The sequence below is a fragment of the Seriola dumerili genome, unplaced genomic scaffold (genome assembly GCF_002260705.1).
Source record: "Seriola dumerili isolate Sdu_G_001 unplaced genomic scaffold, Sdu_1.0 BDQW01000478.1, whole genome shotgun sequence".
Taxonomy (NCBI): domain Eukaryota; kingdom Metazoa; phylum Chordata; class Actinopteri; order Carangiformes; family Carangidae; genus Seriola; species Seriola dumerili.
In genome coordinates, this window is record NW_019174733.1 from 2,961,126 (window position 1) to 2,983,534 (window position 22,409).

General features: G+C 39.8%; 2 protein-coding genes across 4 annotated transcripts in view; one reads left to right on the forward strand and one right to left on the reverse strand.

Annotated features, from left to right (window-relative positions):
• Positions 1–4,006: 4,006 nt before the first annotated feature.
• LOC111235273 (SH3 and PX domain-containing protein 2A-like) overlaps positions 4,007–22,409 on the forward strand; it is a 52,931-nt gene continuing 34,528 nt past the window's right edge. For 2 of the 3 annotated variants that reach the window (XM_022763677.1, XM_022763678.1), the window contains exons 1-5: positions 4,007–4,224; positions 11,336–11,416; positions 16,989–17,064; positions 18,245–18,321; positions 19,170–19,261. In XM_022763677.1, coding sequence (XP_022619398.1) covers positions 4,153–4,224; positions 11,336–11,416; positions 16,989–17,064; positions 18,245–18,321; positions 19,170–19,261 — 398 coding nt within the window. In that variant the 5' untranslated portion in view covers positions 4,007–4,152. Of the gene's footprint in view, positions 4,225–11,335; positions 11,417–16,988; positions 17,065–17,679; positions 17,713–18,244; positions 18,322–19,169; positions 19,262–22,409 lie in introns of those variants that run through there. The other variant, XM_022763679.1, reaches the window with a different exon arrangement.
• Positions 5,469–8,100, reverse strand: LOC111235274 (N-acetyllactosaminide beta-1,3-N-acetylglucosaminyltransferase 3-like). Its single transcript, XM_022763680.1, has 2 exons — positions 7,947–8,100; positions 5,469–6,898 (listed from the first exon to the last, which is right to left on the reverse strand). Exons 1-2 carry the CDS (start codon positions 7,952–7,954, stop codon positions 5,788–5,790), a joined length of 1,119 nt encoding a protein of 372 aa, XP_022619401.1. The 5' UTR covers positions 7,955–8,100; the 3' UTR covers positions 5,469–5,787.

The following is a 22,409-nucleotide window of genomic DNA, read 5'->3' on the forward strand; positions in this document are numbered from 1 at the left end:
CACAGAAGTTAGCGGACCAGCGTCAAGCTAACCAACGTAGTTTTATAAATTTCCGTTACAAAAACGTTCAAAATAAAACCGTTTACTAATGAACGATCGTACCAGAGACTTTTAAGCCACTGAAATTGGCAAAGAGAAAAATAATAACACATTTAATCGAAACAAGGACATAAATGGCGTGACAATAACGGTACGTCGTGCTATTTTGTGAGAGTGTTAATGGAGAAATGTAGCTAGCTTAATAGCAGCTTAGAGTAACCGCAATGTTATGTCATTCTCCATTGTGTCTAACTGAATGAAAACGCAGTCCTGTGGCATATATTACCAAAGTAATTTAAAAAAACAAATAAATAAAATAACAGATTGGATGCTTTTACGTCGGACACTAAACATCGCTGTTTCCGCTGTCAGCTGGTCTATCAGTAGTGAGCTTGACGCGGTTGGTTGACGGCGTCTGTTTCCTGGATCTCAACAGGACGTGCTCTGCTCAGCGGCCCAGCCCCTCGCCTCTACCACGCATGCTACTTGTCATGAGGAGAAAAAAATGGTAGAAGTTGTTTCACGTTTTCACATTTTCACATTTAAGCCCAATTTAGCCCCACATTGTGTCATAAGGTGTCAGATGATGTAGGCTACAGTTCATCTTATTCACAGTAATTAAGCAGTCTTCAGTGTTGGAACGTATCTAAGTACATTAACTCAATGTGCTGTACGAAGTACGAATATGTGGTACTTGTACTCTACTTGAGTATACGACAGCAGGGCTCGTATTATTTTCACCTTGTGAGATTATATATGTGTGTGACATGTGGTCCTAGAGACACCTACTGGGAACCACCACAGAGACTTGAGGAGGCCTACTTCAGCAGGTGTTTACTCACTCCTATGTGCAAATATAACAGTGCAGCTTAACTTAAAATTCTACATTTGAGCTGTTGAGGGAATGGAGGTATTTTTTTCTTTATTTTCTGATATGGATCTCTTCTACAATCTGATTATAATTGCTATAATAATGTTGTTTTTGCCAAAAACAGATGTATCCCATGTACCAGTAGAATAAACAGCCAGTCGTAATATAGGTTGAAATAAATTATGCCAATTTCTTCTGACCTTCTCTTGAGCTCTTCCTCAGTCGTCTCTCCAGTGCAATTATGGTGTGGAGAATACTTTGCTGTCATGATGCTGCCGGTAAGCATTTCTTCCATGTGCTTGCCTTCACTGCTGATCTCTGCACTGGTCTCTAGTCCTAATCAATCCCATTCAAAAGCTTGGTGCGAGCCACTATTTTTATATCTCATTAACTGTGTAGGAACACCGGATTTTTTTCAGCACAAACACAGAACAGACAGCTAGCGGACCATGAGGAGATATTCACTAGAAATTCACATTCAGTGTATTAAATTACAGTCGCTTACTCTACCTTTAATTGTCTATTTTGGTTTGCTGCTTGGGGGCAGAGCAATTATCTGTAAACATAACAGTGACATAGCCTACTACATTATCACCTTATAAGGTTAATATAGTAAACATGATACACATCTAGCAGACAGAAAAAAAATCTTTCATTCAGATTTGTGTATTTGTCCTTTTAACAAACATAGATCCAATAGTCAGTCTCTGTTTAGCTCTGTTATGGTCTTAACCACTCACCAACTCCTGAGGAAAATATCTGGTTGCGAACTGTGTCTGTCTGCTTTTGGAGCAGTGCATTTACATATATTAACACTCATTTGGCAGGCGCTTTTATTCAAAGCTTGTTACAAGTGAGGGACAACACTAAATTGTCAGTACGGGAGAAGACCTTTAAATTGTCACACCTGGTCATTCTAGCGAAGTTCTTTTTGTCTCCAGTATTCGTATTTCCTGTTTTATTTTGATACTCACCTCTTGTCTCATTTCAGGTCTCTTTACTTCCTGCCCTCCTGGGCTTCCCTTCTGAGTGATTACCTGACCTGGCTCTAATGTGTTGCACCTGTGTCTAACTGTCTCCCCTGCCCCAGAGTATTTAGTCTAAGTGTGCCCTTCTGCCTGTGCCAGTTGGTCTTGTTCCTGTTGTGACGTCATTCCAGACTCTGTTCAAGCATATTTCTAGCGAGCCAGTGCATGACTAGTTTTTGTCTTTGAACTTACCTTTTTCCTGCTGAGCTTGTACTGTTGCTCTGTGAACTGATTTTCTGTGTACCAAACCTATTTTGCCTGAGTAGAGACTGTTTAATGAACCACTCTGTGTCTCAGAGTCCTGCATTTGAGTTCCATCCCTGTGTTCAGTCATCACAGAAATAAGTACTAATTACTAAAGCTATTCAATGAGGCAAAGTGGGAGAACATCAGGTAACGAACGACAGAGAAAGTGCATAGGAAGTGCTAGTAGGCATGGTTAGGTTTTAGAAGAGATGAGTCTTTGGTAGCTTGTTCCACCATTGGGGAGCCCCAGTGGGTAACCACAAATGAGAACAGTCTTGGCTGCGATTGCCTTGTGTGCAGGGATGGCAATGCCAGACAACAATCCTTGGAAGTACGTGGTGGCAGAGAACGAGCATAAGCCAGTATGACTGAGTTCAAGTAGATGGGTACAAGCTCATAAGTAACTCTATAGGCAAGAGTGACCTGAATTTGATTTAGGGTGGCCATGGAAAGCCACTGGAGGTAAATGAGCAGTGGAATTACATTTTGTATGGCCCGAAATCATAACATGCATTATCTCAAGGCATTTTACAGGATAAGGTCAAGACCTTTTAATATTATAGAGAGAAACCCAACAGTTCCCACAATGAGTAAGCACTTGGCAACAGTGCAGAGGAAAAACTCCCTTTTACCAGGAAGAAACCTCCAACAGAACCAGATTTAGGGTGGGCAGCTGTCTCCCTTGGAGAAGAGAAATAGGTTATCAAATTATCATGTTTCATAAGCAAATTATATATTATATCAAAAATCTGAATCTAAAACTATAGCTGTCAAATAAATGTTGTGAAGTAAGAATTACAATATTTCTCTTTTGTAACATAGTGGCGTTGAATCATAAAATGGCATGAAATAGGCCAACTCAAACAAAATACAAGTACCTCAGAATTGTAGTTAAATACGGTACTTGAATAAATTTGCTTCCTACCGCTACAGAGCACAAAACAAGCCATAAAATGCACCATTTGCTCACATTTTAATTTAAGTTGATGCAGGTGTTGTCAGTGCCCCCGTGTGGTAAGATTAACTAAATGTTATTCTCTGCTTCATCTCCATGCCCAGGCTTTCTTCTCCATGAGTTTAATTGCTGTCGGAAATCTTCATGTTCCATTAAAATTTGCGTCAGAGTGGACCCTATACGTGATATGTTACGTGATTGTCAGTTAAGTGGATAAATGTGTTTCTCTGCAACTGTCACACATTTTGTTCTTGCGTGTTTAGGCAAGCTGTTTTCTTTAAGTTACAAAATCTGCATACAGTAGGCTTTTAAGAGTTCATTGTTACAAAGATGTAACCTGTGTCAACTTGAAACATAATTGCACTTCATTACTTGTGCTTTCTTGCTGCTGTGCATCCACGTTTTAAATAAAATCTACCTCCCAAAAACGTTTTTTTTGCACTAATAGCGGGAGGTAGGAGGCACACTTCAAGGCAGCAATACTATCCTGTTTTCCATCCACTTCTTATGCAACTTGCAGTAAATTTTAGCTTTTGAGTTTGGTACAATGTGACACGCGAGAAACAAGAAACAAGTCCCTAACAGTCTGACTTTATTTCTTCAGAGGTTTCCGAGTAGTGGTGTCCAGCCAGGCGAAGCGGGACCGCCCCATACGCACTGCCCCTCTTTCCGTACTTTGCTGCGGTTGTCCAGTCCAGTCTCTCTGGAGGGAGGGGACGACTGACTAAATGCTAGTTTTATTGCGTTGTCATGTTTCACGGGGAGTTCAGAAGCTCCCAGACCGACTGACACCATCATTTCATGGATGCACCCAAAGCCTGAGAACGGAGGACCCCCCCCCCCCTCCTTCCTCCCTCAATACGCCGCTTCCTCCGACTTTGCTTCTTTCCTCAGTGTCCTCGCACGGGAGATACTTTATGTTTTTTGATACCAAATATCGTTTTCATTGGTAAACATCTTCTTTTGTACTCTTTGTAGTAGTTCCTTGTGCAACTCCTATTTGGTCTGTCAACATGCAGCTCCGTACAGTCCTGGACGTTAATGTTGTGGATGTGCAGAAGAGAAGAAATCCCTCCAAACACTATGTAAGTTGCCTCTTTATTCAGTTTGTCTCATATCCTGTTGTGTAAGTAGCTGTAACTTTTACAGATGTAGGCTCCACACTGTATACCATGTGTATTGAAGTTGTTGCCATGCTAACGGCTCAATGGGTGGCAATGTAGGGCTGTAGGACCGCTACTTTGGTCCAGAGTGAAACATCCTAACAACAGTTGTATGGATTGGTCATGAAATGGTTGGTGCCCTGAGGATGAACCGGTATGAAGTTCACATATGTGGCTTTGAATGAAAGGTGGATAGATGGGTGACATTTTAATGATCCTTCGATCGTCTTTTAATCTAGACGTAGACTTCATTAAACTTAGAAAACTTTAATGTTTTCTGAGAGGCAATTTGTACTATAAATGCCATCACAGTCTAGGCAGACATTTAAACTGCCATCAACATGTCAAACTTTTAATTTGTACAGCGTTGCCTAGATTATGACCTAATACTTGGAAAACATTTTAACATTTTCATCAGCCTCAGCTGTACTAATATGCTTTATATACTCTGTGTATATATATATATATATATATAAATATATATACTGTGTGTGTGTGTGTTACTGGAACAAAAAGGTCAATGGGGAAATATCAGAATTGTCCCCTTTGGTCTCAGTCAGCAGTGGTATTAAAAGTACATCACATCAGCATCTAAATGCACCAAAGTGACAATTGCAAGTACATTAAAATTCTGTTGCAAGAGAATCCAGCACGTGTTTACATTACAGACATGTGCTTCAGGGCCAATGTTTTTCTGACTGACTGACTGTCCTGTGTAGATCTGCGCATGGTCAGTAGCAACATGTTCCTACCAATGTCAAGGGGTTGCTGAATTGTCCTCACCAATTTTTTTTTTTTTTACCAATCTCAAACGATCTTGCCATTTTTACACTGGGCAAAACCCTCTCTAACATCTGGCTTTTGACATTGTCACAGCCAAGCTCAGCTAATAACAATGTTCGTTAATCAATCCAAACATGTCTCTTCTTTAAAATTAGTAAGAGAAATATTTACCTTTTAATTCCTCCCTCTCCCTTTCCATGAGTCGCTCAAGTGCACAGTTATTGAAGCCTATGTGTCATGACATGGCCGTTTTTTATACAGTAAATTAACCACAGATTATCCAACTGGTTTGTTTGTAAATGTCAGGCATAATTTTAGCAGCCGCCGGAGCAACACAGACACATGGACATACATTTGTTTTATTCAAAATCTATCATGTAAAGATGTCTATAAATAAAAAAATAAAAAAAAAAGTAAAATTATTTATATATGTTTCAAGATACATCAACATATTTAGTTGTTTCAACAGAGTCCCCAGCAAAGATAAAACCAAACCAACACCCTTGTTGATCATACACTAACAAAAATGACACAAAAATTAAATGGGGATTAAAAACAATCAAACAAAAAAAGCGGATGATAAACAGTGGTATAAATCAGTTCAAACCATATCTCATTAAGAATTCAGAAGGCCACAAGTTAAGAGCAAGTGAAATCATCAAAGTGTCTAAAAGCTCTTTTACCACCTGTAAGTTAAAGCCATTACTTTGAGATACCACATTTTAGATTGGGGTCATGTATTCTTTTCCACATTACATACATATTAGCTGAAAAGAATCTGTGTACCAGTAGTACGTTTCTAAAAAAGCAAGGGTCATACCGATCTAATTTGCTGGAGGGAATGTTCCATCCTAATGTCATTACACCCATATGATGGGTAGGCTTGAGGTTAGCTTTGGTCAGACACATCCCCATGTAAACATCATCAATGGGAATAAGATCAATGGTCTGGGACATCTTGTGTATGATCAAAGCTGTGTAGACAGACAGGAGGTAGCCCCCACCACTACAGTAGAGGGGGTATGAGTTTGACGGGTACATCTCAACTGGAACAAAATACTTGCTCCATGAATCTCTGATAGGACCCCCACCCATCACAAAGCCAGTAAAGAGGTGCTTGCTTCCATCATTGTCGAGGCTTTGGAGATACTCAACCATGTTGTCTGTGTTGGCAAACACATCATCATCACCATTTAGAAGGAAGTGAACATGCAGACATTTTCTTTCCATCCATTTTAGGAAGAGTGTCTGTTTCAAGGTGAGGTTGACAAAGGAATCTTTGATGTCCCATTGGAGAATGTCATTATACTTCTCATGCTCCGCTTTTAGTAGTTCATTCCATCTCTCTTCCTCAAAACTATCACCCGCTGTTCCTGCGATGAAAATCCTTCGTATCCACACACCATTGTACAACCTCTCCTCAGCCCAGGTTTTGCGCAGCACCTCTCGACGGTCGTAGTTTGGAGGGGAGGTTTTAATGACCAGCAGAAGGAAGATATCTGCAGATTCCTCAGCTCCTCCACATTTGTCAGGGAGGTCCAGCAGCACGGGGAAATTGCGACAGTGACCATAGTAGAACATGTTTTTGATCTCAGGAGGAAAAGAATCGAATCCTGTGATTTTGGCAACAGACAGATTTTGTTGACATTCATAAGACTCTTTGGTGAGTGGCTTTGGTTGACTGCTAACCTTTTTCACATATTCTTGGAGGGGGTCGATTTTGTCGCCAATAAAGTCTTTATAGAGATAAGCAACCACAAGAAGAATTCCCAACAGTAAGGCCCCTGCTCTGATGATTATCCAACTTGAATATCTGCAGTGAAAAGAATAAAAAAAACCTTCTCATCAGCACATCAGTCAGAAATGTATTAATATATTGAATATTATGATAACAATGTCACTAGCCTTGACTTAGTTGCTCCTGACAGACCTATTATGGCCTCTTGTGTAATACTACTTTGTGATAGTGAGTCACTGTAGGGTCTAGTCTGCCCTCAGGTAAGCATGAGAGGATAAAGAAGAACTGCCTAGAGCGCAATCTAACATCTTGTGAATGCATTTGTATTCTTCAGGAGTATTAATTAGGCTGTCAAAGGGTGACAAGTCTTGGCAGTTAGTAATTTAAAAAAACATCTGAAACATCTGAACAAACAGGGTGTCAACAGGGTGGGGTGAGGCCTACAGTACAGATCACTCAGCTGTTCACGCCAGAGGCTATTCATGCTGAGCAACAGGGAGAAAGAGGAGTGACCAAAAAAGCGAGGGTCTCGTTGGCTGGCCTCTCTCACTCATTGACTCCAAAAGTTTTATTTACCACCATCAAAGCAGCAGGATAAGAAACTGAACTAAATTACGTGTTCTGCCTGTCTGTCGTTCTCCTCCGCCCATTGTTGATCACCGATAACAATGTCCAACAGACTTGCCAAGAGCTTCAGGCATCATTGTGTTTACAATACAAGAGGTTATAATAATGCTGTACTCACAACATTTATTCTAGTCTGGTAAGTAAATGGCTGTTATTGGCTAGATGTAGCAATAGCAAAACTTAAAAAACAGCTCCTCTAAAATTTAAATGACAATTTTCATCATCAATTGCTGCCGTCATAAACACATATGCAGTAGTTTGAAGAACAGAAGAGATTTGAGGGCTAACTTGAAGAAATTAATCAATTAGACAGTCTAATATTATATGCATTCTTAACATCCAAATATTCTCTGCTGATTGAATAACATCTATCTTTAACACAAGTTTGTAACAATATAGGCTAAATATTTTATATATAAGAATAATTTGTAGACAAATGAAAATCCACAGAAACAATAACACACAATTAATACAGCCTTCATTCGACAATAATTACCTGAACATATTGGTAGATTGATGTGAGCCAATGCTGAGTATCCCTTTGATTGTCAGTACACAGTGCAGATTGCTGAAGAAGTTACAGAGATGATGTACAGGACAGGCTGGTTTTGTCTGTAATTCTCTATATTCCAAGGTGGAACACTCTCTGAACAAACCACATAGCTAGTGATGTGTGTGGTTTTTTTCAGAGCATGCTCCACCTGTGGCTAATAAATAGTAATGAGTTAAATGATGTTAAAGGGGTGGTTCACAATGGCAGAGATCGGTTGAACTGGTTGAACTGGCTGGAAGAAATACACTTGTAATTTACTTGAGTGTAAAACTGACTGTTTGTCAGACTGCTCAGGGTTTCAGTGTATGACTTGGTTACAGCTGCTAACTCAGTTCATGCTTGCATCAGCATCATTTTTCAGTGAAAAAGTCACACAGTTGTAAGGTAGTCATGTTTTTCTGGCTGATAAATAGTGGACCTGTTTTGTGAGCAAGCAGTAGTAACCCTGTATGAGGTTCTGTGTTCTTAATCTCTGACTATTTGTTGTCCCAGAAATGTAGGAATTTTTGTCCAATCACCACAACTTTTCCGCAATTTTGATCAAAAATAACCATAGTTTCCTGCTAGTTGAACCAATCTTACTAGTCCCTACTCAAAAACTTTCATGCACGTCACTAAACTCACTTACTTGTTTCTAGTTTTAAAGCATGTTGTGAAACTACAGGCATGTGTGACGTCAACGTCTCACATTTACCAACAAAAATTATTGTTAAACACCGCATAAGGCAATTCCCCAATGTTTTGAACGAAAGTGGAGTTAAATTGTTTTTCACTGCGTGCAGCATTGTGGTGGAACCAAAGGTGTAGAGCTGCAGGAGCCACCGGAACCACGATCCGATACTTTTTTCCCCCAGTTGAAATAAAATATCTGCAGTTAAAATAATCTGGTTGATATTTATATACATTTTAAGCGATTAAAGATCCGATCATCACAAAAGCGTCTGTCATGAAGAGAGCTAAGAAAAGTAAATGTAATGGTCAAAGTTGTCATATTGATATTTAACATGCAGCCTAATTATTGATTTCCAAACGTCAATCATACATCAAGTAGCCTAACACCCAAGAAAACATTCCACCTTAAAACTGTCCGGTAGCTGCAGGTAGCCTCTGAGCTGCTCAGTGAATGAAATCATTATTTAGTAAAGAAAAAAAAGAAAAACATCCTTTCATTCTTCATTCACTGGCATATTCATTCATAGGCAGCAACAAATTTTACAATTTTTATTTTTTCATTTTTCATTGGAAACCCCCCCCCCCCCCCCCAAAAAAAAAACAAACAAAAAAAAACATTTAAAAACATCCCAACTTTTAAGAAAAGCCTTCATGAAATCAGGTATTTTGACCCACAACAATCCTAAAATGAGCCCGCGAAATCCTGGAGGGACTGCATTTTTAGTGGATAAGTGAAAACTTTGACCTGCTGTTGGTGCTATAGGAAAAATCAGGTGAATAACAAAGTTAATACAATTCATCCTGAGGAGGATATGAATCAGTAACAATACAAATTTTTTGTTAAGCAATTTGCATGTTTAACCCTGCCCAAATTGTCACTGTTACAAGAACAACATTACAGAGCTGCTAGCATGGCTGTAAACTTGATTGACTGCATAGTCTGGTTATGAATCTTACTAACTTGAGTAATTTGATTTGATTTGAGCCGCAAGACATGTCTCAACGGAGGTGCAAAAATCAATCAGTCCATCAGATACAATTGGATTAATCAACCTGAGAGTTAGGATCAATTGCATCATCCATCTCTTGCTGCGGGAAGCTCCCAGAGGCCACTGAACACAGGGCATAGACATTCCCTTGGGATGGAAGCCGGAGGTGATGGCTGACTGGGAAGTTTCCACAAGGGAAGAGAGGAGAAAAAAATTAAATCTCATTATCTATGATCTAAGCAACTGAAAATGCTTTTCCGGTTTCAGAGAGGAAAGAAGCAACCCTTTGTCTTTTGTTCCTACTGTTCAAGTGTGACTTCCTCCCAGCGACTCATGGCACTGGAGCCAGAGAGTACATGGCAACTAATCCTTGTTTACACACATTGTCAGAGGGAGATCATTTCAAAAGAGATGAGGCTCAGTGTCTTAACTTGCAGGAACGCCCTTGTCAAATACAAACTTAAATGTTAGAGTAAATCAGCTGTCAGCTGTAAATGTGCAATTGTCTTTGGTGTTTCCATGTTTTGAATCTGCTGTTAACTGTATAATTCTTTGCAGTGAGTTCATGAGGTATCAGTAATGTTGGTTGCAATTATCACAGTCAATTTCTGACTTTAATAATAAAACCATAAATGTTAGAAAAATATTACACATTAATTAACTCATAACAATATGTTAATTTCAATTTTTTTCCTTTTGCATAAGTTGTATTGTCATGTTCAAACATAAACGTGGTTCATGGTACTTTTGGGATAAATCACGACCTCACACACCCTCACTTTGAGCCATGCTGTTCTCTAAATTCTGAGTGTTTGGTCATGCTGTCTGTATCTAATTAGCAAGCTGCTGGAGAACTTGTTCCACCTCGCTGCACACTCTTTCTGTAATGAACTGTGTGCAGAATGAAGACTGCATCTCAAACTAGTAACTGATGTCCTCGCAGATTGCCACCACATGTGTAAATACTGCTTTTGTAAATACTCTGTGCCATGCACTAAGATGGAAATGCATGAGGTGCTGCCATCTGTTTCCGAACCTTGGGGTGTGCGCAATTGTTTGTTGGCCCTTTATTGTCGAAGCAAATAGAGAATTTATTTTGGGAAAACTCATGGTAACAGTGTTTTGTTCTGTAAATGACTGATGTCAGCCAAGGAAATGAAATTCCCATTTCAGCTTCTGTGTGGGTTAACGCTTCCTCCCTGTCATTACTCCTTGTGATAGATAGAAGTGCTGGGAGTTGTTGACATAACGGGAGCATCATTTGTTTTTTTCAGGCAGCGGACATTTTAAAAATAAAATACAAAGATGTAAAATGCAACTTTGTAAGAGCCTCATAGCTTCTTATTGTTTAATCTGTAGTGTTAAAAGTAAATGTAGGCATACTCACATTTAATCAGCTGCACTCTATTCGGTAGCAATAGTTACAAATAATTACAAATTACAAAATACTTGAAATCTATCAGCCCCCCTATTGACCTCTGATGGTTTTCCAGTGTGTGCCTGAAACAGACAAACTTAATGAGTTTATTTGACCCTTGTTGACCTCTCGAAGTCAAGTCAGGAGGAAATGCACTTTGTGTCATTAGGACAGGTCAAGCTAAAGCGGTGCCGTGGTGTCTTTGACAAAGTGACATTGTTACTAATGGGCGTCTTTTGTTCTTCTCTCACTAGGTGTACCTCATCAACGTCACGTACTCCGACTCCACTTCCCATGTCATCTACAGAAGATACAGCAAATTCTTTGACCTACAGGTACATTATACGGGCTAAATACCAACACACTTTCACAGCTTTAGTTCACAGTTGCAATAAAGCTTGAATTCGCATGTTAGGAATTGCATGAAAATGTCTTCTTCACATTAAACTCTGTGAGGTCAGTTTGACCTTTTGGTCTTTCTGTTCATCTGCTGGAAGGCAGCTTTGTGAAAGGTCTCATTTAAGACTGCTGCAGCCAACTTGTAAATAGGGAAATGGGGGAAATCCAGTCAGCAGATGCAGGAAGAAAACATGAACTCAGTGAGAATGCAGAATACAGCATCGAGTTAAGATATGCCTCCGGATTTTTTAAGGCATCCAGTAGCCTTCAGTGAAATTTCTGCATTTCTAACAGTGACTCAAGTTTACATTTTAACCACTGAACTGCTGAACTGTCTATACTATAGCTTATTTGTTATAAGAATAACAGATCCAGACATCTAAGTAGCCGTAACAACAGTGAGGGGTTTAAACCTTTATCAGTGCATATACCTTATCAAGCATTTTCTTGTAAAATACTGTCTCTGGCTCTTCTTTGATAACCCCCTCAGCCAGTCTGCACTTTACAGCACTGTGGCTCTGGTGGGCTGGCCGTGTTGAAGGCAACAGAGGAAACCCTTTGTTCTCAGGTCTCTTGCCAGGATAGCCAGGAAAAATCTGCCCTGGTCTGTTTGATGGAAACTTCTCTCGCTTCTCTCCTGTCTCTGTAAACATTAGTCTTGTCCATAGATCCCTGCTGCCGGGGTGTGTTTGTCTGGCCATGGTAATCCACGAAGAACAACAGTCTGCAGCTGTCTATACAAAAAATGGGTTGGGATAGTGTGTTTTATTTGTGCTTATATGAACAAAGTCATATAGGTGAAAGATGGCTTGTATAGAGTGAAGACAATTGCAGACAATGTGCGAATAGTATTAGATTGAGCAAGCGTACAACAACAACAAAAGCATCTTCTCACTACTAGACAAGACAACATGTAAACAGATGCTTAAAGATATTTTTGTGGACATCAATTCAGACAGTAGGATTTGCAGTAAGCCTCCCATAAAGGGAGGATGTAGTTAAGGCAATGCAAGGACCAATCCCAAAATGCACTCAATGAAATAAGGAGGAAGCTGTGGGCAGGAAAGGGTTGGGGGTTGGGATAATGAAGCCTTTGGAGCCCTGTATTTAACGACTGAAAGGAAGATGCTTTCCGTCGTGAGTTTAGATAAGACAGCTGTTTCACTGCTGCATTTCTCCTTAAACTTTCAATAATGTTGAGCAATGACATAACAGATTACCTAAAGTCTCACTTTTCTAATGTCTATATTAAAATATTTGTCTATTTTCCAGGCAGAAACTGAGCATTTTGTGTATGTTTTTCCAAACTCAGTGCAGCTCCATGTCTTTGTAGCACAGTTGCGTGTTTTATGTTCACTAGGGGCTGACAGTGAAAGAAAATTGCATTTTACACCCTTTGGCCTGACAAATGTGACCATGATCTCATCTGATAACCATCAATTCAAAGGTCACAAAACAAGAAACGCCTTTTAAGCAGTGGCCGGTCGTTCATGTTATGTCGAACATCAGTCAGAATTGTAAAGCTGCTCATAGAAAACTCTTCGTCAACAACAGGCTCCTTCACTGTTTGTCTTTTAAAGATGAAGTAACCATTTTCAGTGCCAAATGGATGTCCAAAAGTGCACTCACTGCTAATGTTTCAAGCCTCTCCAGTGCACTAAACGTAACTCATAACTACTCCACCGGCAAGCAATTATCATAAATTATCAGGATTCCTCCTCTTTTTTATCTGATTCTTTCTCTCTCTGTCTTTTCTGCTGACTTGACGTGAGGTGTGCTCTTTTTTAAATGCATGTGCGGAGTTAAGCACATTGATTCCTTGGTTTAGACACATTCGTTTTCATGCTGGATACTGCTGAGCCTGACTTCCACCAAAACACTGTTTCTGGTGTCAAAGGGGAATGTGTTTGACCCGCACACATTTGACGTGAGCAGAACTGGTCAGCGTCTCAAACAGAGTTTACCGTCAGAGAGTGGCCTCCCCCCTCCACACCCTTTAACCACAGCGGACAGAGCACATGGGCCATAGCATTCCACAGGGGGATTGTGGAGTGTGCAAGCTGGCCTGGTTTCCTTTTGGACAGAAACCTCTCCAAAAATCCTGTAGTCATTATTTTTGGATTGGGGAATTGGACCAAGGTCAGCTCTACCCTGTCCACATTATAATTTGTCTGGCCTACATTCCTGATATAAGATGGGACTTTAACAAGGTTATTTTTCTCAAAAAGAAAAAAACTGTTGTTGAACATGAGCTGCTTTGCAAGACAAACTAATGGCTGAGAATAGACCAAAGCTAAAGTTTATTTAACTCCATTTAGCATTGCACTGCTACAGTATAACATTGTCAGACTGTGTGAATGTGGCAGCTAACAATTATTTTCATTACTGATTAAACTGATTATGAAACATCAGAACACAGAAAAATACCCATCACAATACAAGGTGACATCAATAAATGTATTGTTTTGTTTGACCTACAGTGGAAACCCCAAAATATTCAATGTACTATCAAGTAGAACAAAAAAAGTGGTGAATTCTCACATTTGAAAACCTGGAATCGACAAATTTCTGGCATTTTTGCTTGAAAAAATGCTGATCCATGATCAAAATAACGTGTAGTCGGCCTATAAACAGATTTTGAATTTGAGTTCCCTTTCTTAACGAATAAACTGAGGATAGTCATTTGAGCCAAGGGGTTGCAGAAATGCCAAAAGACACTTTTCATTTTTGCAGCGATTCATTACCACCAGAAGGGGCACAGAATGTGAGTTTATATTACTTGTCTTCTGATTATGATTACAATGCAGCTTCTGTACCAGCATGCACGATAAAATGCGATTCTCTCCAAGGAAATCAGAGACTGCTTCTGACCAAGAGGGCTGTTTTTCACCATAATCTCCCTGCAGTAAACAACTGTCGAGTAGATGTCAAAACACAACCCAGAGATGGAATCAGATTGTTTTCCCACTCAAACATTCCTCCAAACTCCCCCTGTCTGAGATTCCTCGTCAAACACTTTCTTTGTCTGTGGCACAGTGCAGTGTCTCTTTGTCTCTTCCTCCCTCCCCACTCCCACGAGTCCAATTTCGTTTAAATGCTTCAGATGATTATCATTACAGTCTACAGGAGCTGCTTGGGTTTCTCCTGTCACCATAATTCATGACCACAATGTCATAATGCCAAAATAGAGATATGTTTGATGACTAAGTGTTTATTGCACTCTCTTCCTCGGGCATTTATTCACAACACTGATTATCGTGTGTGTGTAGAAAGAGACAGGCAAATGTGATTACATCATAGCACCTGTTGCTACATGGACACATTCATTTTCCCAGTGGGAACAGCTGGCTTAATACACTGAAGTATCCTGTGCAGAGTTTAGGAGAGCAGCATAGAGTAAATACAGCATATATATGAAATGTGAGAAATGTTTTCCCCCGGAATTTGTTCTCCCAAGTTGTGGGGCGGTTGCCGTAGAAACAGCAGCTTTCACACCTGTCCTCTGAGTGTATCCAGGCAGGTCGCCAGGGGTGATGTCACCATGGCTGCTGGACGAGGGGCCTCTCCGTCAGTCAAGGCGGTTTCTGAAGGTGTTGAGTGAACATTCCCATCTTAGAGGGAGGATCTGGCTGCGTCCAGCTGGGAGGCTGATATAACATGATGAGTGTGCAGCTTAGTGTGTCAGACAAACAATACGGCTGCCAATGTGCTATTACACAAATTGTCATATTTCCATAGTATTCGAAAGAAAAGCAGTCTGGATTGTATTCGTGATGTGGCGATATCAGATTTTCCCAACATGATTAGCACGGCCAAAAGAATTCACGATAACTTCACGATATTATATAGAAAATTACAAAGAAAAATTAGAAAAATGCTATCAGTCAAATTCATCTTCAGCTTTCTTTATTGTGTGTTTTCTCTCTTTTGAATTACACTCAAAATACAATTGTAGGGAGGTGGAGAGAGAGTTTGTAACCATAACTGTACAAAAGCATACAAAACGAACAGTCACACTGAATGGATGGTGAAAAGACAACCAGATGAACTGATAACCTAACATCTGTCATCACTGTATTATCATTTGTGTATAAACATGATATCAATATATCATTTTACTGTATAGTTTATATACATCATGTTTGATGTCTTGCCTTTTCAGTTTTACCAGCGTTAAACTCCGATTTTAGTAAGATCAGAAATCTTAATATGTCATGTTTGCGTGCAGGTGTGGTTAACTGTTCTTTATACTCTTTGCCCTTAAAACACGATAATGATGGCTGTTCTCCTCAAAAGGAATCATTTCTCGTTAGCTGTCTATGTTTCAGAGGACAGTGGGGAGGTGAATGCCATGCCCTGAGAGAAGTTTAGAGGTTTAGCAAAAGCAGCAAATGAGGGTGGAAAAAAAGGAACCACAAGAAGAGAAACCAAACCACCTCTTACTGGAGAGTTCCTACAAACAACTCCTACAGGCCCAGACAGAGCAGATCCAACTTTACCCTCTAAGCTTGATACTGTTTGTCCACCTGGTTCTTTTTGGCTCAGTCTAGACTGGGACTAGTCTCCTGGTCTCCTCCTCCCTAAGTAGAGTGTGCTTTAGCTTGACGCTCACAGTCTTCGCTGTTTAGCATAGCACATCTGGAATGAGGCAAGGCAGACTGAACAAAGGCAGGGGTGCATCTGGATTTCGAGCATGCTGTTACTGTAGGATGCTCTCACGTGCCATTATGGTATTGCTGTGATTTATTCTAAGAGGAAACTGGAAACTCTTGTACGTGACTCAGTACAGACACATACTTAACGCATTTGCATCGCCTGTTTTTTTTAAGCACTCAACAAAGCATGCTCATACATCATATACAACACAGGACAAATGCACACATACATGAGCAAGCGCATGCCGAAACAGTTACAAACTGCTACACTTGGGGAAATAGTTGCATGCTGCCATCATAAAAGACTTGACACAGAATGCTTTATGTCTATTTCCTCTGTCTATTTAGCCCTGGACTGTATCTCTCAGTAGATCGATCCTGTAAATAGACAGATGTATCACGTGTTAACATCAAAGTGTTAATTATCTCCCCTGATGGCTTTTTAAGCTCCTTAAGCGGAACTTGCTTTTCATTTTCATTTTTTTTTTTTTTTTACCTAGATAAATGTGGGTGACGTAACCTTGTCTGCTGCATCAGAGATCAAAGTGAACCAGCTTCATGACACAGTTGCTTTTCAGACCAGATGTAATTACACCCTGTGTTGAACTTGCGTACTGTAACAAGGAGGTCGACTGTTTCTGGAGAATTTACAACCCCCCTTTCTCCCTTTTGTTTCTATTCTCATCTCAGACTTTCAACTTTTATCTGATCAACTTGTGGTAGATGAAAGAAACAGTTAGAAGATAATCGTTGCCTGCCATTTATATTGGCATGTATCTTTCTTTTTTTTTTTTTACTATTGATGCACAATTCATGCTTGTGTCACTCTTTATTTTCTCCTTCACATTTGCAGATGCGAATCCTCGACAAATTCCCGATTGAAGGAGGACAGAAGGACCCCAAAAAGAGGATTATTCCTTTTTTGCCAGGTGATAAATGCAATGTGGCACAGCATGCAGAACGCTCTGATATCATTGTCACATCAATTTTAGATTTATCCAAGAGAGCAAAAGAAAGGCCTTCAGAGATTTTCATGCACAACGGATGTTTGTTAGTACTCCTACGTACTCCATAGCATGGCCTACCACGTTGCCAAACTCCACCCAGGCCAAATCAATTTGTGGTCTGCCATGTCAGGAGGAAGCTAGCAGAGAGGGATTTGTCTAATCTGATAAAGTCACAGTGGGCCAGAGCAGAGGAGAGCAGTGAAGAGATCCTTTGTTAGATGAGCTGTTCTGCTGAACGAGTTTGGCCAGTGCTGTATTGGTTTCTGCGCAATTTTACTGTTACTGTGGGTTTCATGCATTTAGACACTGATGTTAGTACTCGGTCTCCTAAGAGTTGTAAAGTGAGGATTAACAGAGGGGAAAGGTTTTACAGCTGCTCACATTAATTTAGGGATTAGAAAACCTTTTGGGGTTTTTTCTGTTTTTAGAATCAATCCTGTATCATTAAACATTTGAAACATGTATTCAATGTATGCTACTTTTTCTTTAGTATGTCATGTTAAAAGAAGGGATATATGCTTACTTTCTACAGATGGACTTCACACTGACAACATGTGAATTCATTATTTGGTAAAGATGCATCCTCTATAGTCTAAACATTATGTGTCTTAGAAATACAACAAATTTGTATATATACTTGTGCACATACACATACATACAAATACAGTACATAGGCAGATACATTAAGGAAAAAAAGCACAAAAAGGTTAACACAGAGACCAACACACAAAGAAAAAAGGGCAAAAGGGGGAAATAAAAGGGCCAAAAGAAAACAGATAAAGAAAACCACTCAAAAGACGTGGGTTTTGAGGGAGTTAAATACAGGACCATGAAAAAGGAAGGCTGAAACTGTATGTAACCATAATAAACTATAATGGGTAATTCTCACTTTCCCTTTTAGCATAACAGTCATGACGCTCTTTACAAACATAAGAGTTTACATCCCACTGTCAGTTCTGTCTGACTCCACCTTACTGGGGAGGGATCATCCAGGACATCCTGGTGTGGTGTTAACGCATGACAAATATTAAACATTTTAACTGTTCTATTTGTGAAGGAGAGGTGTTCTATGTACAACTGACGGCGCTCTGTTTTTCCTCAGGTAAGGTCTTGTTTCGCCGAAGTCACATCAGAGATGTAGCCGTCAAGAGACTGAAGCACTTGGATAATTACTGCAAAGTAAGACAAAGGCTGCGTGTCTCCTAATGTCCTCAGAACTGTTCTTTTCTCCCAAATTTGAATCCATAACATCAGCACTTTTAGCACGACACATTGCGTCTTCTGGGACAGTAAATTGTGACCACTTTATGCACCTCACTCCTCTACTCCCTGAACATTTGCTGCAGTATTTTCAAGGCAAGTCTTAACATTTATCTCCTCCACCAGCCTCAACAGGAAAGCAACTGCTCTATCTGCACTGGTCATTTCCTGTCACCAATGTAAATAGGCAGCCTATAAAGGAAACGAGGGAAATGGGGGCACACAGGGGGTAAAACAGAATCCAAAGAATAAGAATGAATCAGCAGGCTTAAAGTGTAGCAGGGAGTGCAGACGGCTACCTGACCCTCTTATATTCATTAGGTCAGGGAAGGGAATGTGGGGCAGGTGCGTTGCCAAGTGTGGCAGCAGTTTTCATTTAGAGGAACTGAACGAGATTTGCTGCGAAGGCAAGAAGGTTAAAGACAACAAAACTAGATTTCTTCTTCATGTTGTTTCTATAAGGATGTGTTTAAGCGGGCTGAAGCATTTCATTTTGAATGTCTATGCAGCTGAGACAGGCAGTTGTAGTATATCACCTCTGTGTGTTTTCCTTTGTTTTAACCCTCACTCTTAGCTCAGAGCCTTCTTCCTTCCCCTCCACACCCTCCCCATCTCCGCCTGGTCTACTCATATGCGCCTAAATGTTATAAAGTGGTTACTCATTTCCATTCAAACTAACCAACAGCGCTTTAAGAAACACACACACATCCAACCTTTTGAACGTGTTTTTGTTGCAAACAGTAGCTTTCTCCCTCCCTCTCCCACAGGCTCTGATGAAACTTCCCTCCCACATTTCCCAAAGTGAGGAGGTCCTGAAATTCTTTGAGACCAAATCAGAGGACCTCAACCCTCCCACAGAGTGAGTAGCTATCACCGTATACTTCAGAAATACTAGACTGAGCGTTAGCGTAATCTGTGTTATACGAACTGTTAGATACCAAACATTGCCCTCTGGCAGGTTGTAAACCCAGGCTACAGCAGCGGACTGTGTGTGTTTGTATGGTTCAGCAGCTGGAAGAGATGTCCTTCACCCACGCTGACCCATCCTAATCCAGAGGCTTTGCCGTGTCTCAGACATGATTGATTGATACCGGTTGGGAGGCACTGTGTTTTATTAATAATGATTTCTGGGAGGTGACACCTGATCCCAGAACAAATGCGTAAAGGATCAGTGGTGTCATGAGAGCATGGCTGAGTTCATGTCTCGGACCAGATGAGGCTCTCAGGCTAGTCATTTGTCATACTCAGTTCAAAGTCAGAGTGGGAGTAATTACACACTGGCTTCGAAATTACTTTTTCTTTAAATTCTATCCTTTCCTTTTGATTCATTCGCTGTTGTAGTATTTTTCTCCCTAAGATATGAATTTAAACTCATCAAATGTTGTTCGTACACTTCCCAACACACTTGAGGAGAAAGACTGTGTTGGAGTAACCTCTTGCGTGGTCTCTCCACAACCACCAGGACCACCACCTCTAACCCTCAATACCCATACATGCTAATCCCACTTCAAAGTGAGATCCTCCTCAAGACTCCTAGACAGTCCAGCGCAGCTTAAATTGAGATACTGAGGTCTAAAAGCCATACCACCCAAGCGCTCAGGTCACTACTGGGTGATCTGGACCTTTTCAAAATGACTTTTACAGAGCTATTTGTGTCACGAGCTCTTAAGAACACAGAAAAGGTAATCTTACAATGCCATAAAATTACACTGTGTGAGGTATGCTGAAGAAACATTTATTGTTAAACTGTTAACTGTTTAGAAATTGGTTGTGGAAATGCCAGTTTACAACCATGAAGTTGTATTTCTGCTAAATTAGAGAAGTCTTTCCTCATTCTCTCTCAATTACAGTAATTAATTATGAGGCCAGTCACATTTCCTCCTACATGAAAGCTGATTCAGATCTATTTGAATGTTTTTCGCCAGTAGACAGTCACTATTGTGTTTGCCAAGCCCTCATCTGCTACTGACATCTAATGGTCAACAGGTGTCATTGCACACATGTATTAAAAATAAAAAAATAAATAAAAAAATGGATGTGATGTTGCTCCATCACAAGAGGGAGCCATGCAATAGGCTAGACATTTCTCTTGACTCTGTGAAAGAAAGATAGCACCACATCGCACTAATATGAGGCGGAGGTTGTGTGTTTATCTGCTGATTCACTGAAGCTAGAAACAGCTGATTTGTTGTTTGTTATAATAATGTAGACAGACAGACATAAAGCAAATGCAAATAGTCACTAGCTCTGTTTTTAATGTCTTGATTGGCTTTATTAGATCTATATTGATAAATAGATTCACATTTTTACAAGAAAGATACTGTATATAAAACTGCACTGCTATGCAGCTACTGTATGTGGGAAACTCTTAAGTAGAAGTTGGTGAAACATGTCTTCTCTTGTGATCCCTCAAGTGTTGAAACATCTCTATCAAAAGGATATAACTAAGTATTTGTAAGACACCTCACTGTTTGAAGTTGAACTGAAAGTGTACAAATATACAATTTAAATACCATGTTGCAGTGAAGTTGACTGTTGGCTGAATAGTTCACTCAAAACATGACGTCCTCTCTTAAAGTACTTTCAGAGGTCTAAAGGTTGAAAGCTATTGGATATTTCACAAGAGACTCTCAAACAAATGAAGAGACATTTAGAAAGGAGAAACGTGTTTTTTTAAATTTACTTTTCATCTTACATCATCAGTTCCTGATCAGCACCTCGAATTACTGTTATTACATTACCTATGATAGAGTGCATTTATAGAATATTTAATTATAGAGTTTAGTTTCCCTGTATGATGTATGAATGCTGCTGGCCAGATATAAAATGAAAATGAAAAGGTTTTACTCATTCTTTCAATACTGCAGTGTTAGTGTTGACAATTATGTAGATGTTGCGTTGTTCTGCAACAAGGTGAGGTGATTTTGTTTTTGGCTTTGACATCAGTTGGCTTTAAGTAGTTTTACTGAGATAATATGTGCAATTTTTATTATTGTCTGCCCGTGTTTTTGCTTAGTCACTGAAAAGCATTTTTTACTGCCCTATCTGCAATGTGACTTTGCTTTGTACAACATTTTTAGAGTGAAGAAAGAAGTATCTTCAATTATATTAATCCCCATGGGGAAATTTGTCCTCTGCATTTGATCCATCTTAACTGTTTAGGAGCTGTGTGTAGCCACAGCACAGCGTCACAGGCCAGCAACTGGGTCAAGGGCAGTGATGAAAGATATGAATAATTCCAATAAACATATGCTCATATCCATCAGCTCCACTATAAATAACATTTTGCTTTTCATAGTCGAATCTCAAGTTAAACCAAGCCAGCTCATTTTTATTTATTCATCAGTTTATGTTTTGTTCGCATGCTGATGGGCCTCCTCTCATGTATTTCAGCCCTTTGTACTTGAACTTCTCATTACTCGGAAGTTTTGCTGGGTGGTTTGTTCAGTTGTACTGTAGTATCACAGACTAAGCTCTAAATCTAGACTTGAGAATCTGAGCATATGGGACCCAGCGGGGGGAGTACACTGAGTCAGCATACAAAAAAATCAATGAGTAAGATTTTCACCCTCAGAGGAAAATGTACCTCTCCTGAAAAAACTGAAAATATGAGCGCTTCTAGGACTGCGCTTCCTGTGCATACCTCCAGTCAGTTTACATGTTTGTATTCTTATCTTGTATTCTGAAGTTTTTTGCACAGACTTATCATAAATGGTTTGTTTCAGCCTGATGAATGCTACCTGTTCATGAAGAGGTGCACGTTCATGTGGATTCATAATTTGCATAATTGACGATGACCATATAAGGCGACTATAGTTCCGCTCTGTTCATAGCAAGTTTCGTTAGTAAAAAGAAGAATTTCACATTACATTAGCTTTAAGTCCTGTTGTCAGAAAACATCAAACACATTTAGCAGTGTCAGTATAGTATTATAAGAGGACCTGAAAGAATGAGAAAATATTTACAGTACAGCTGTCAACAACATGTCATCCGAGCAGAGCTGTACT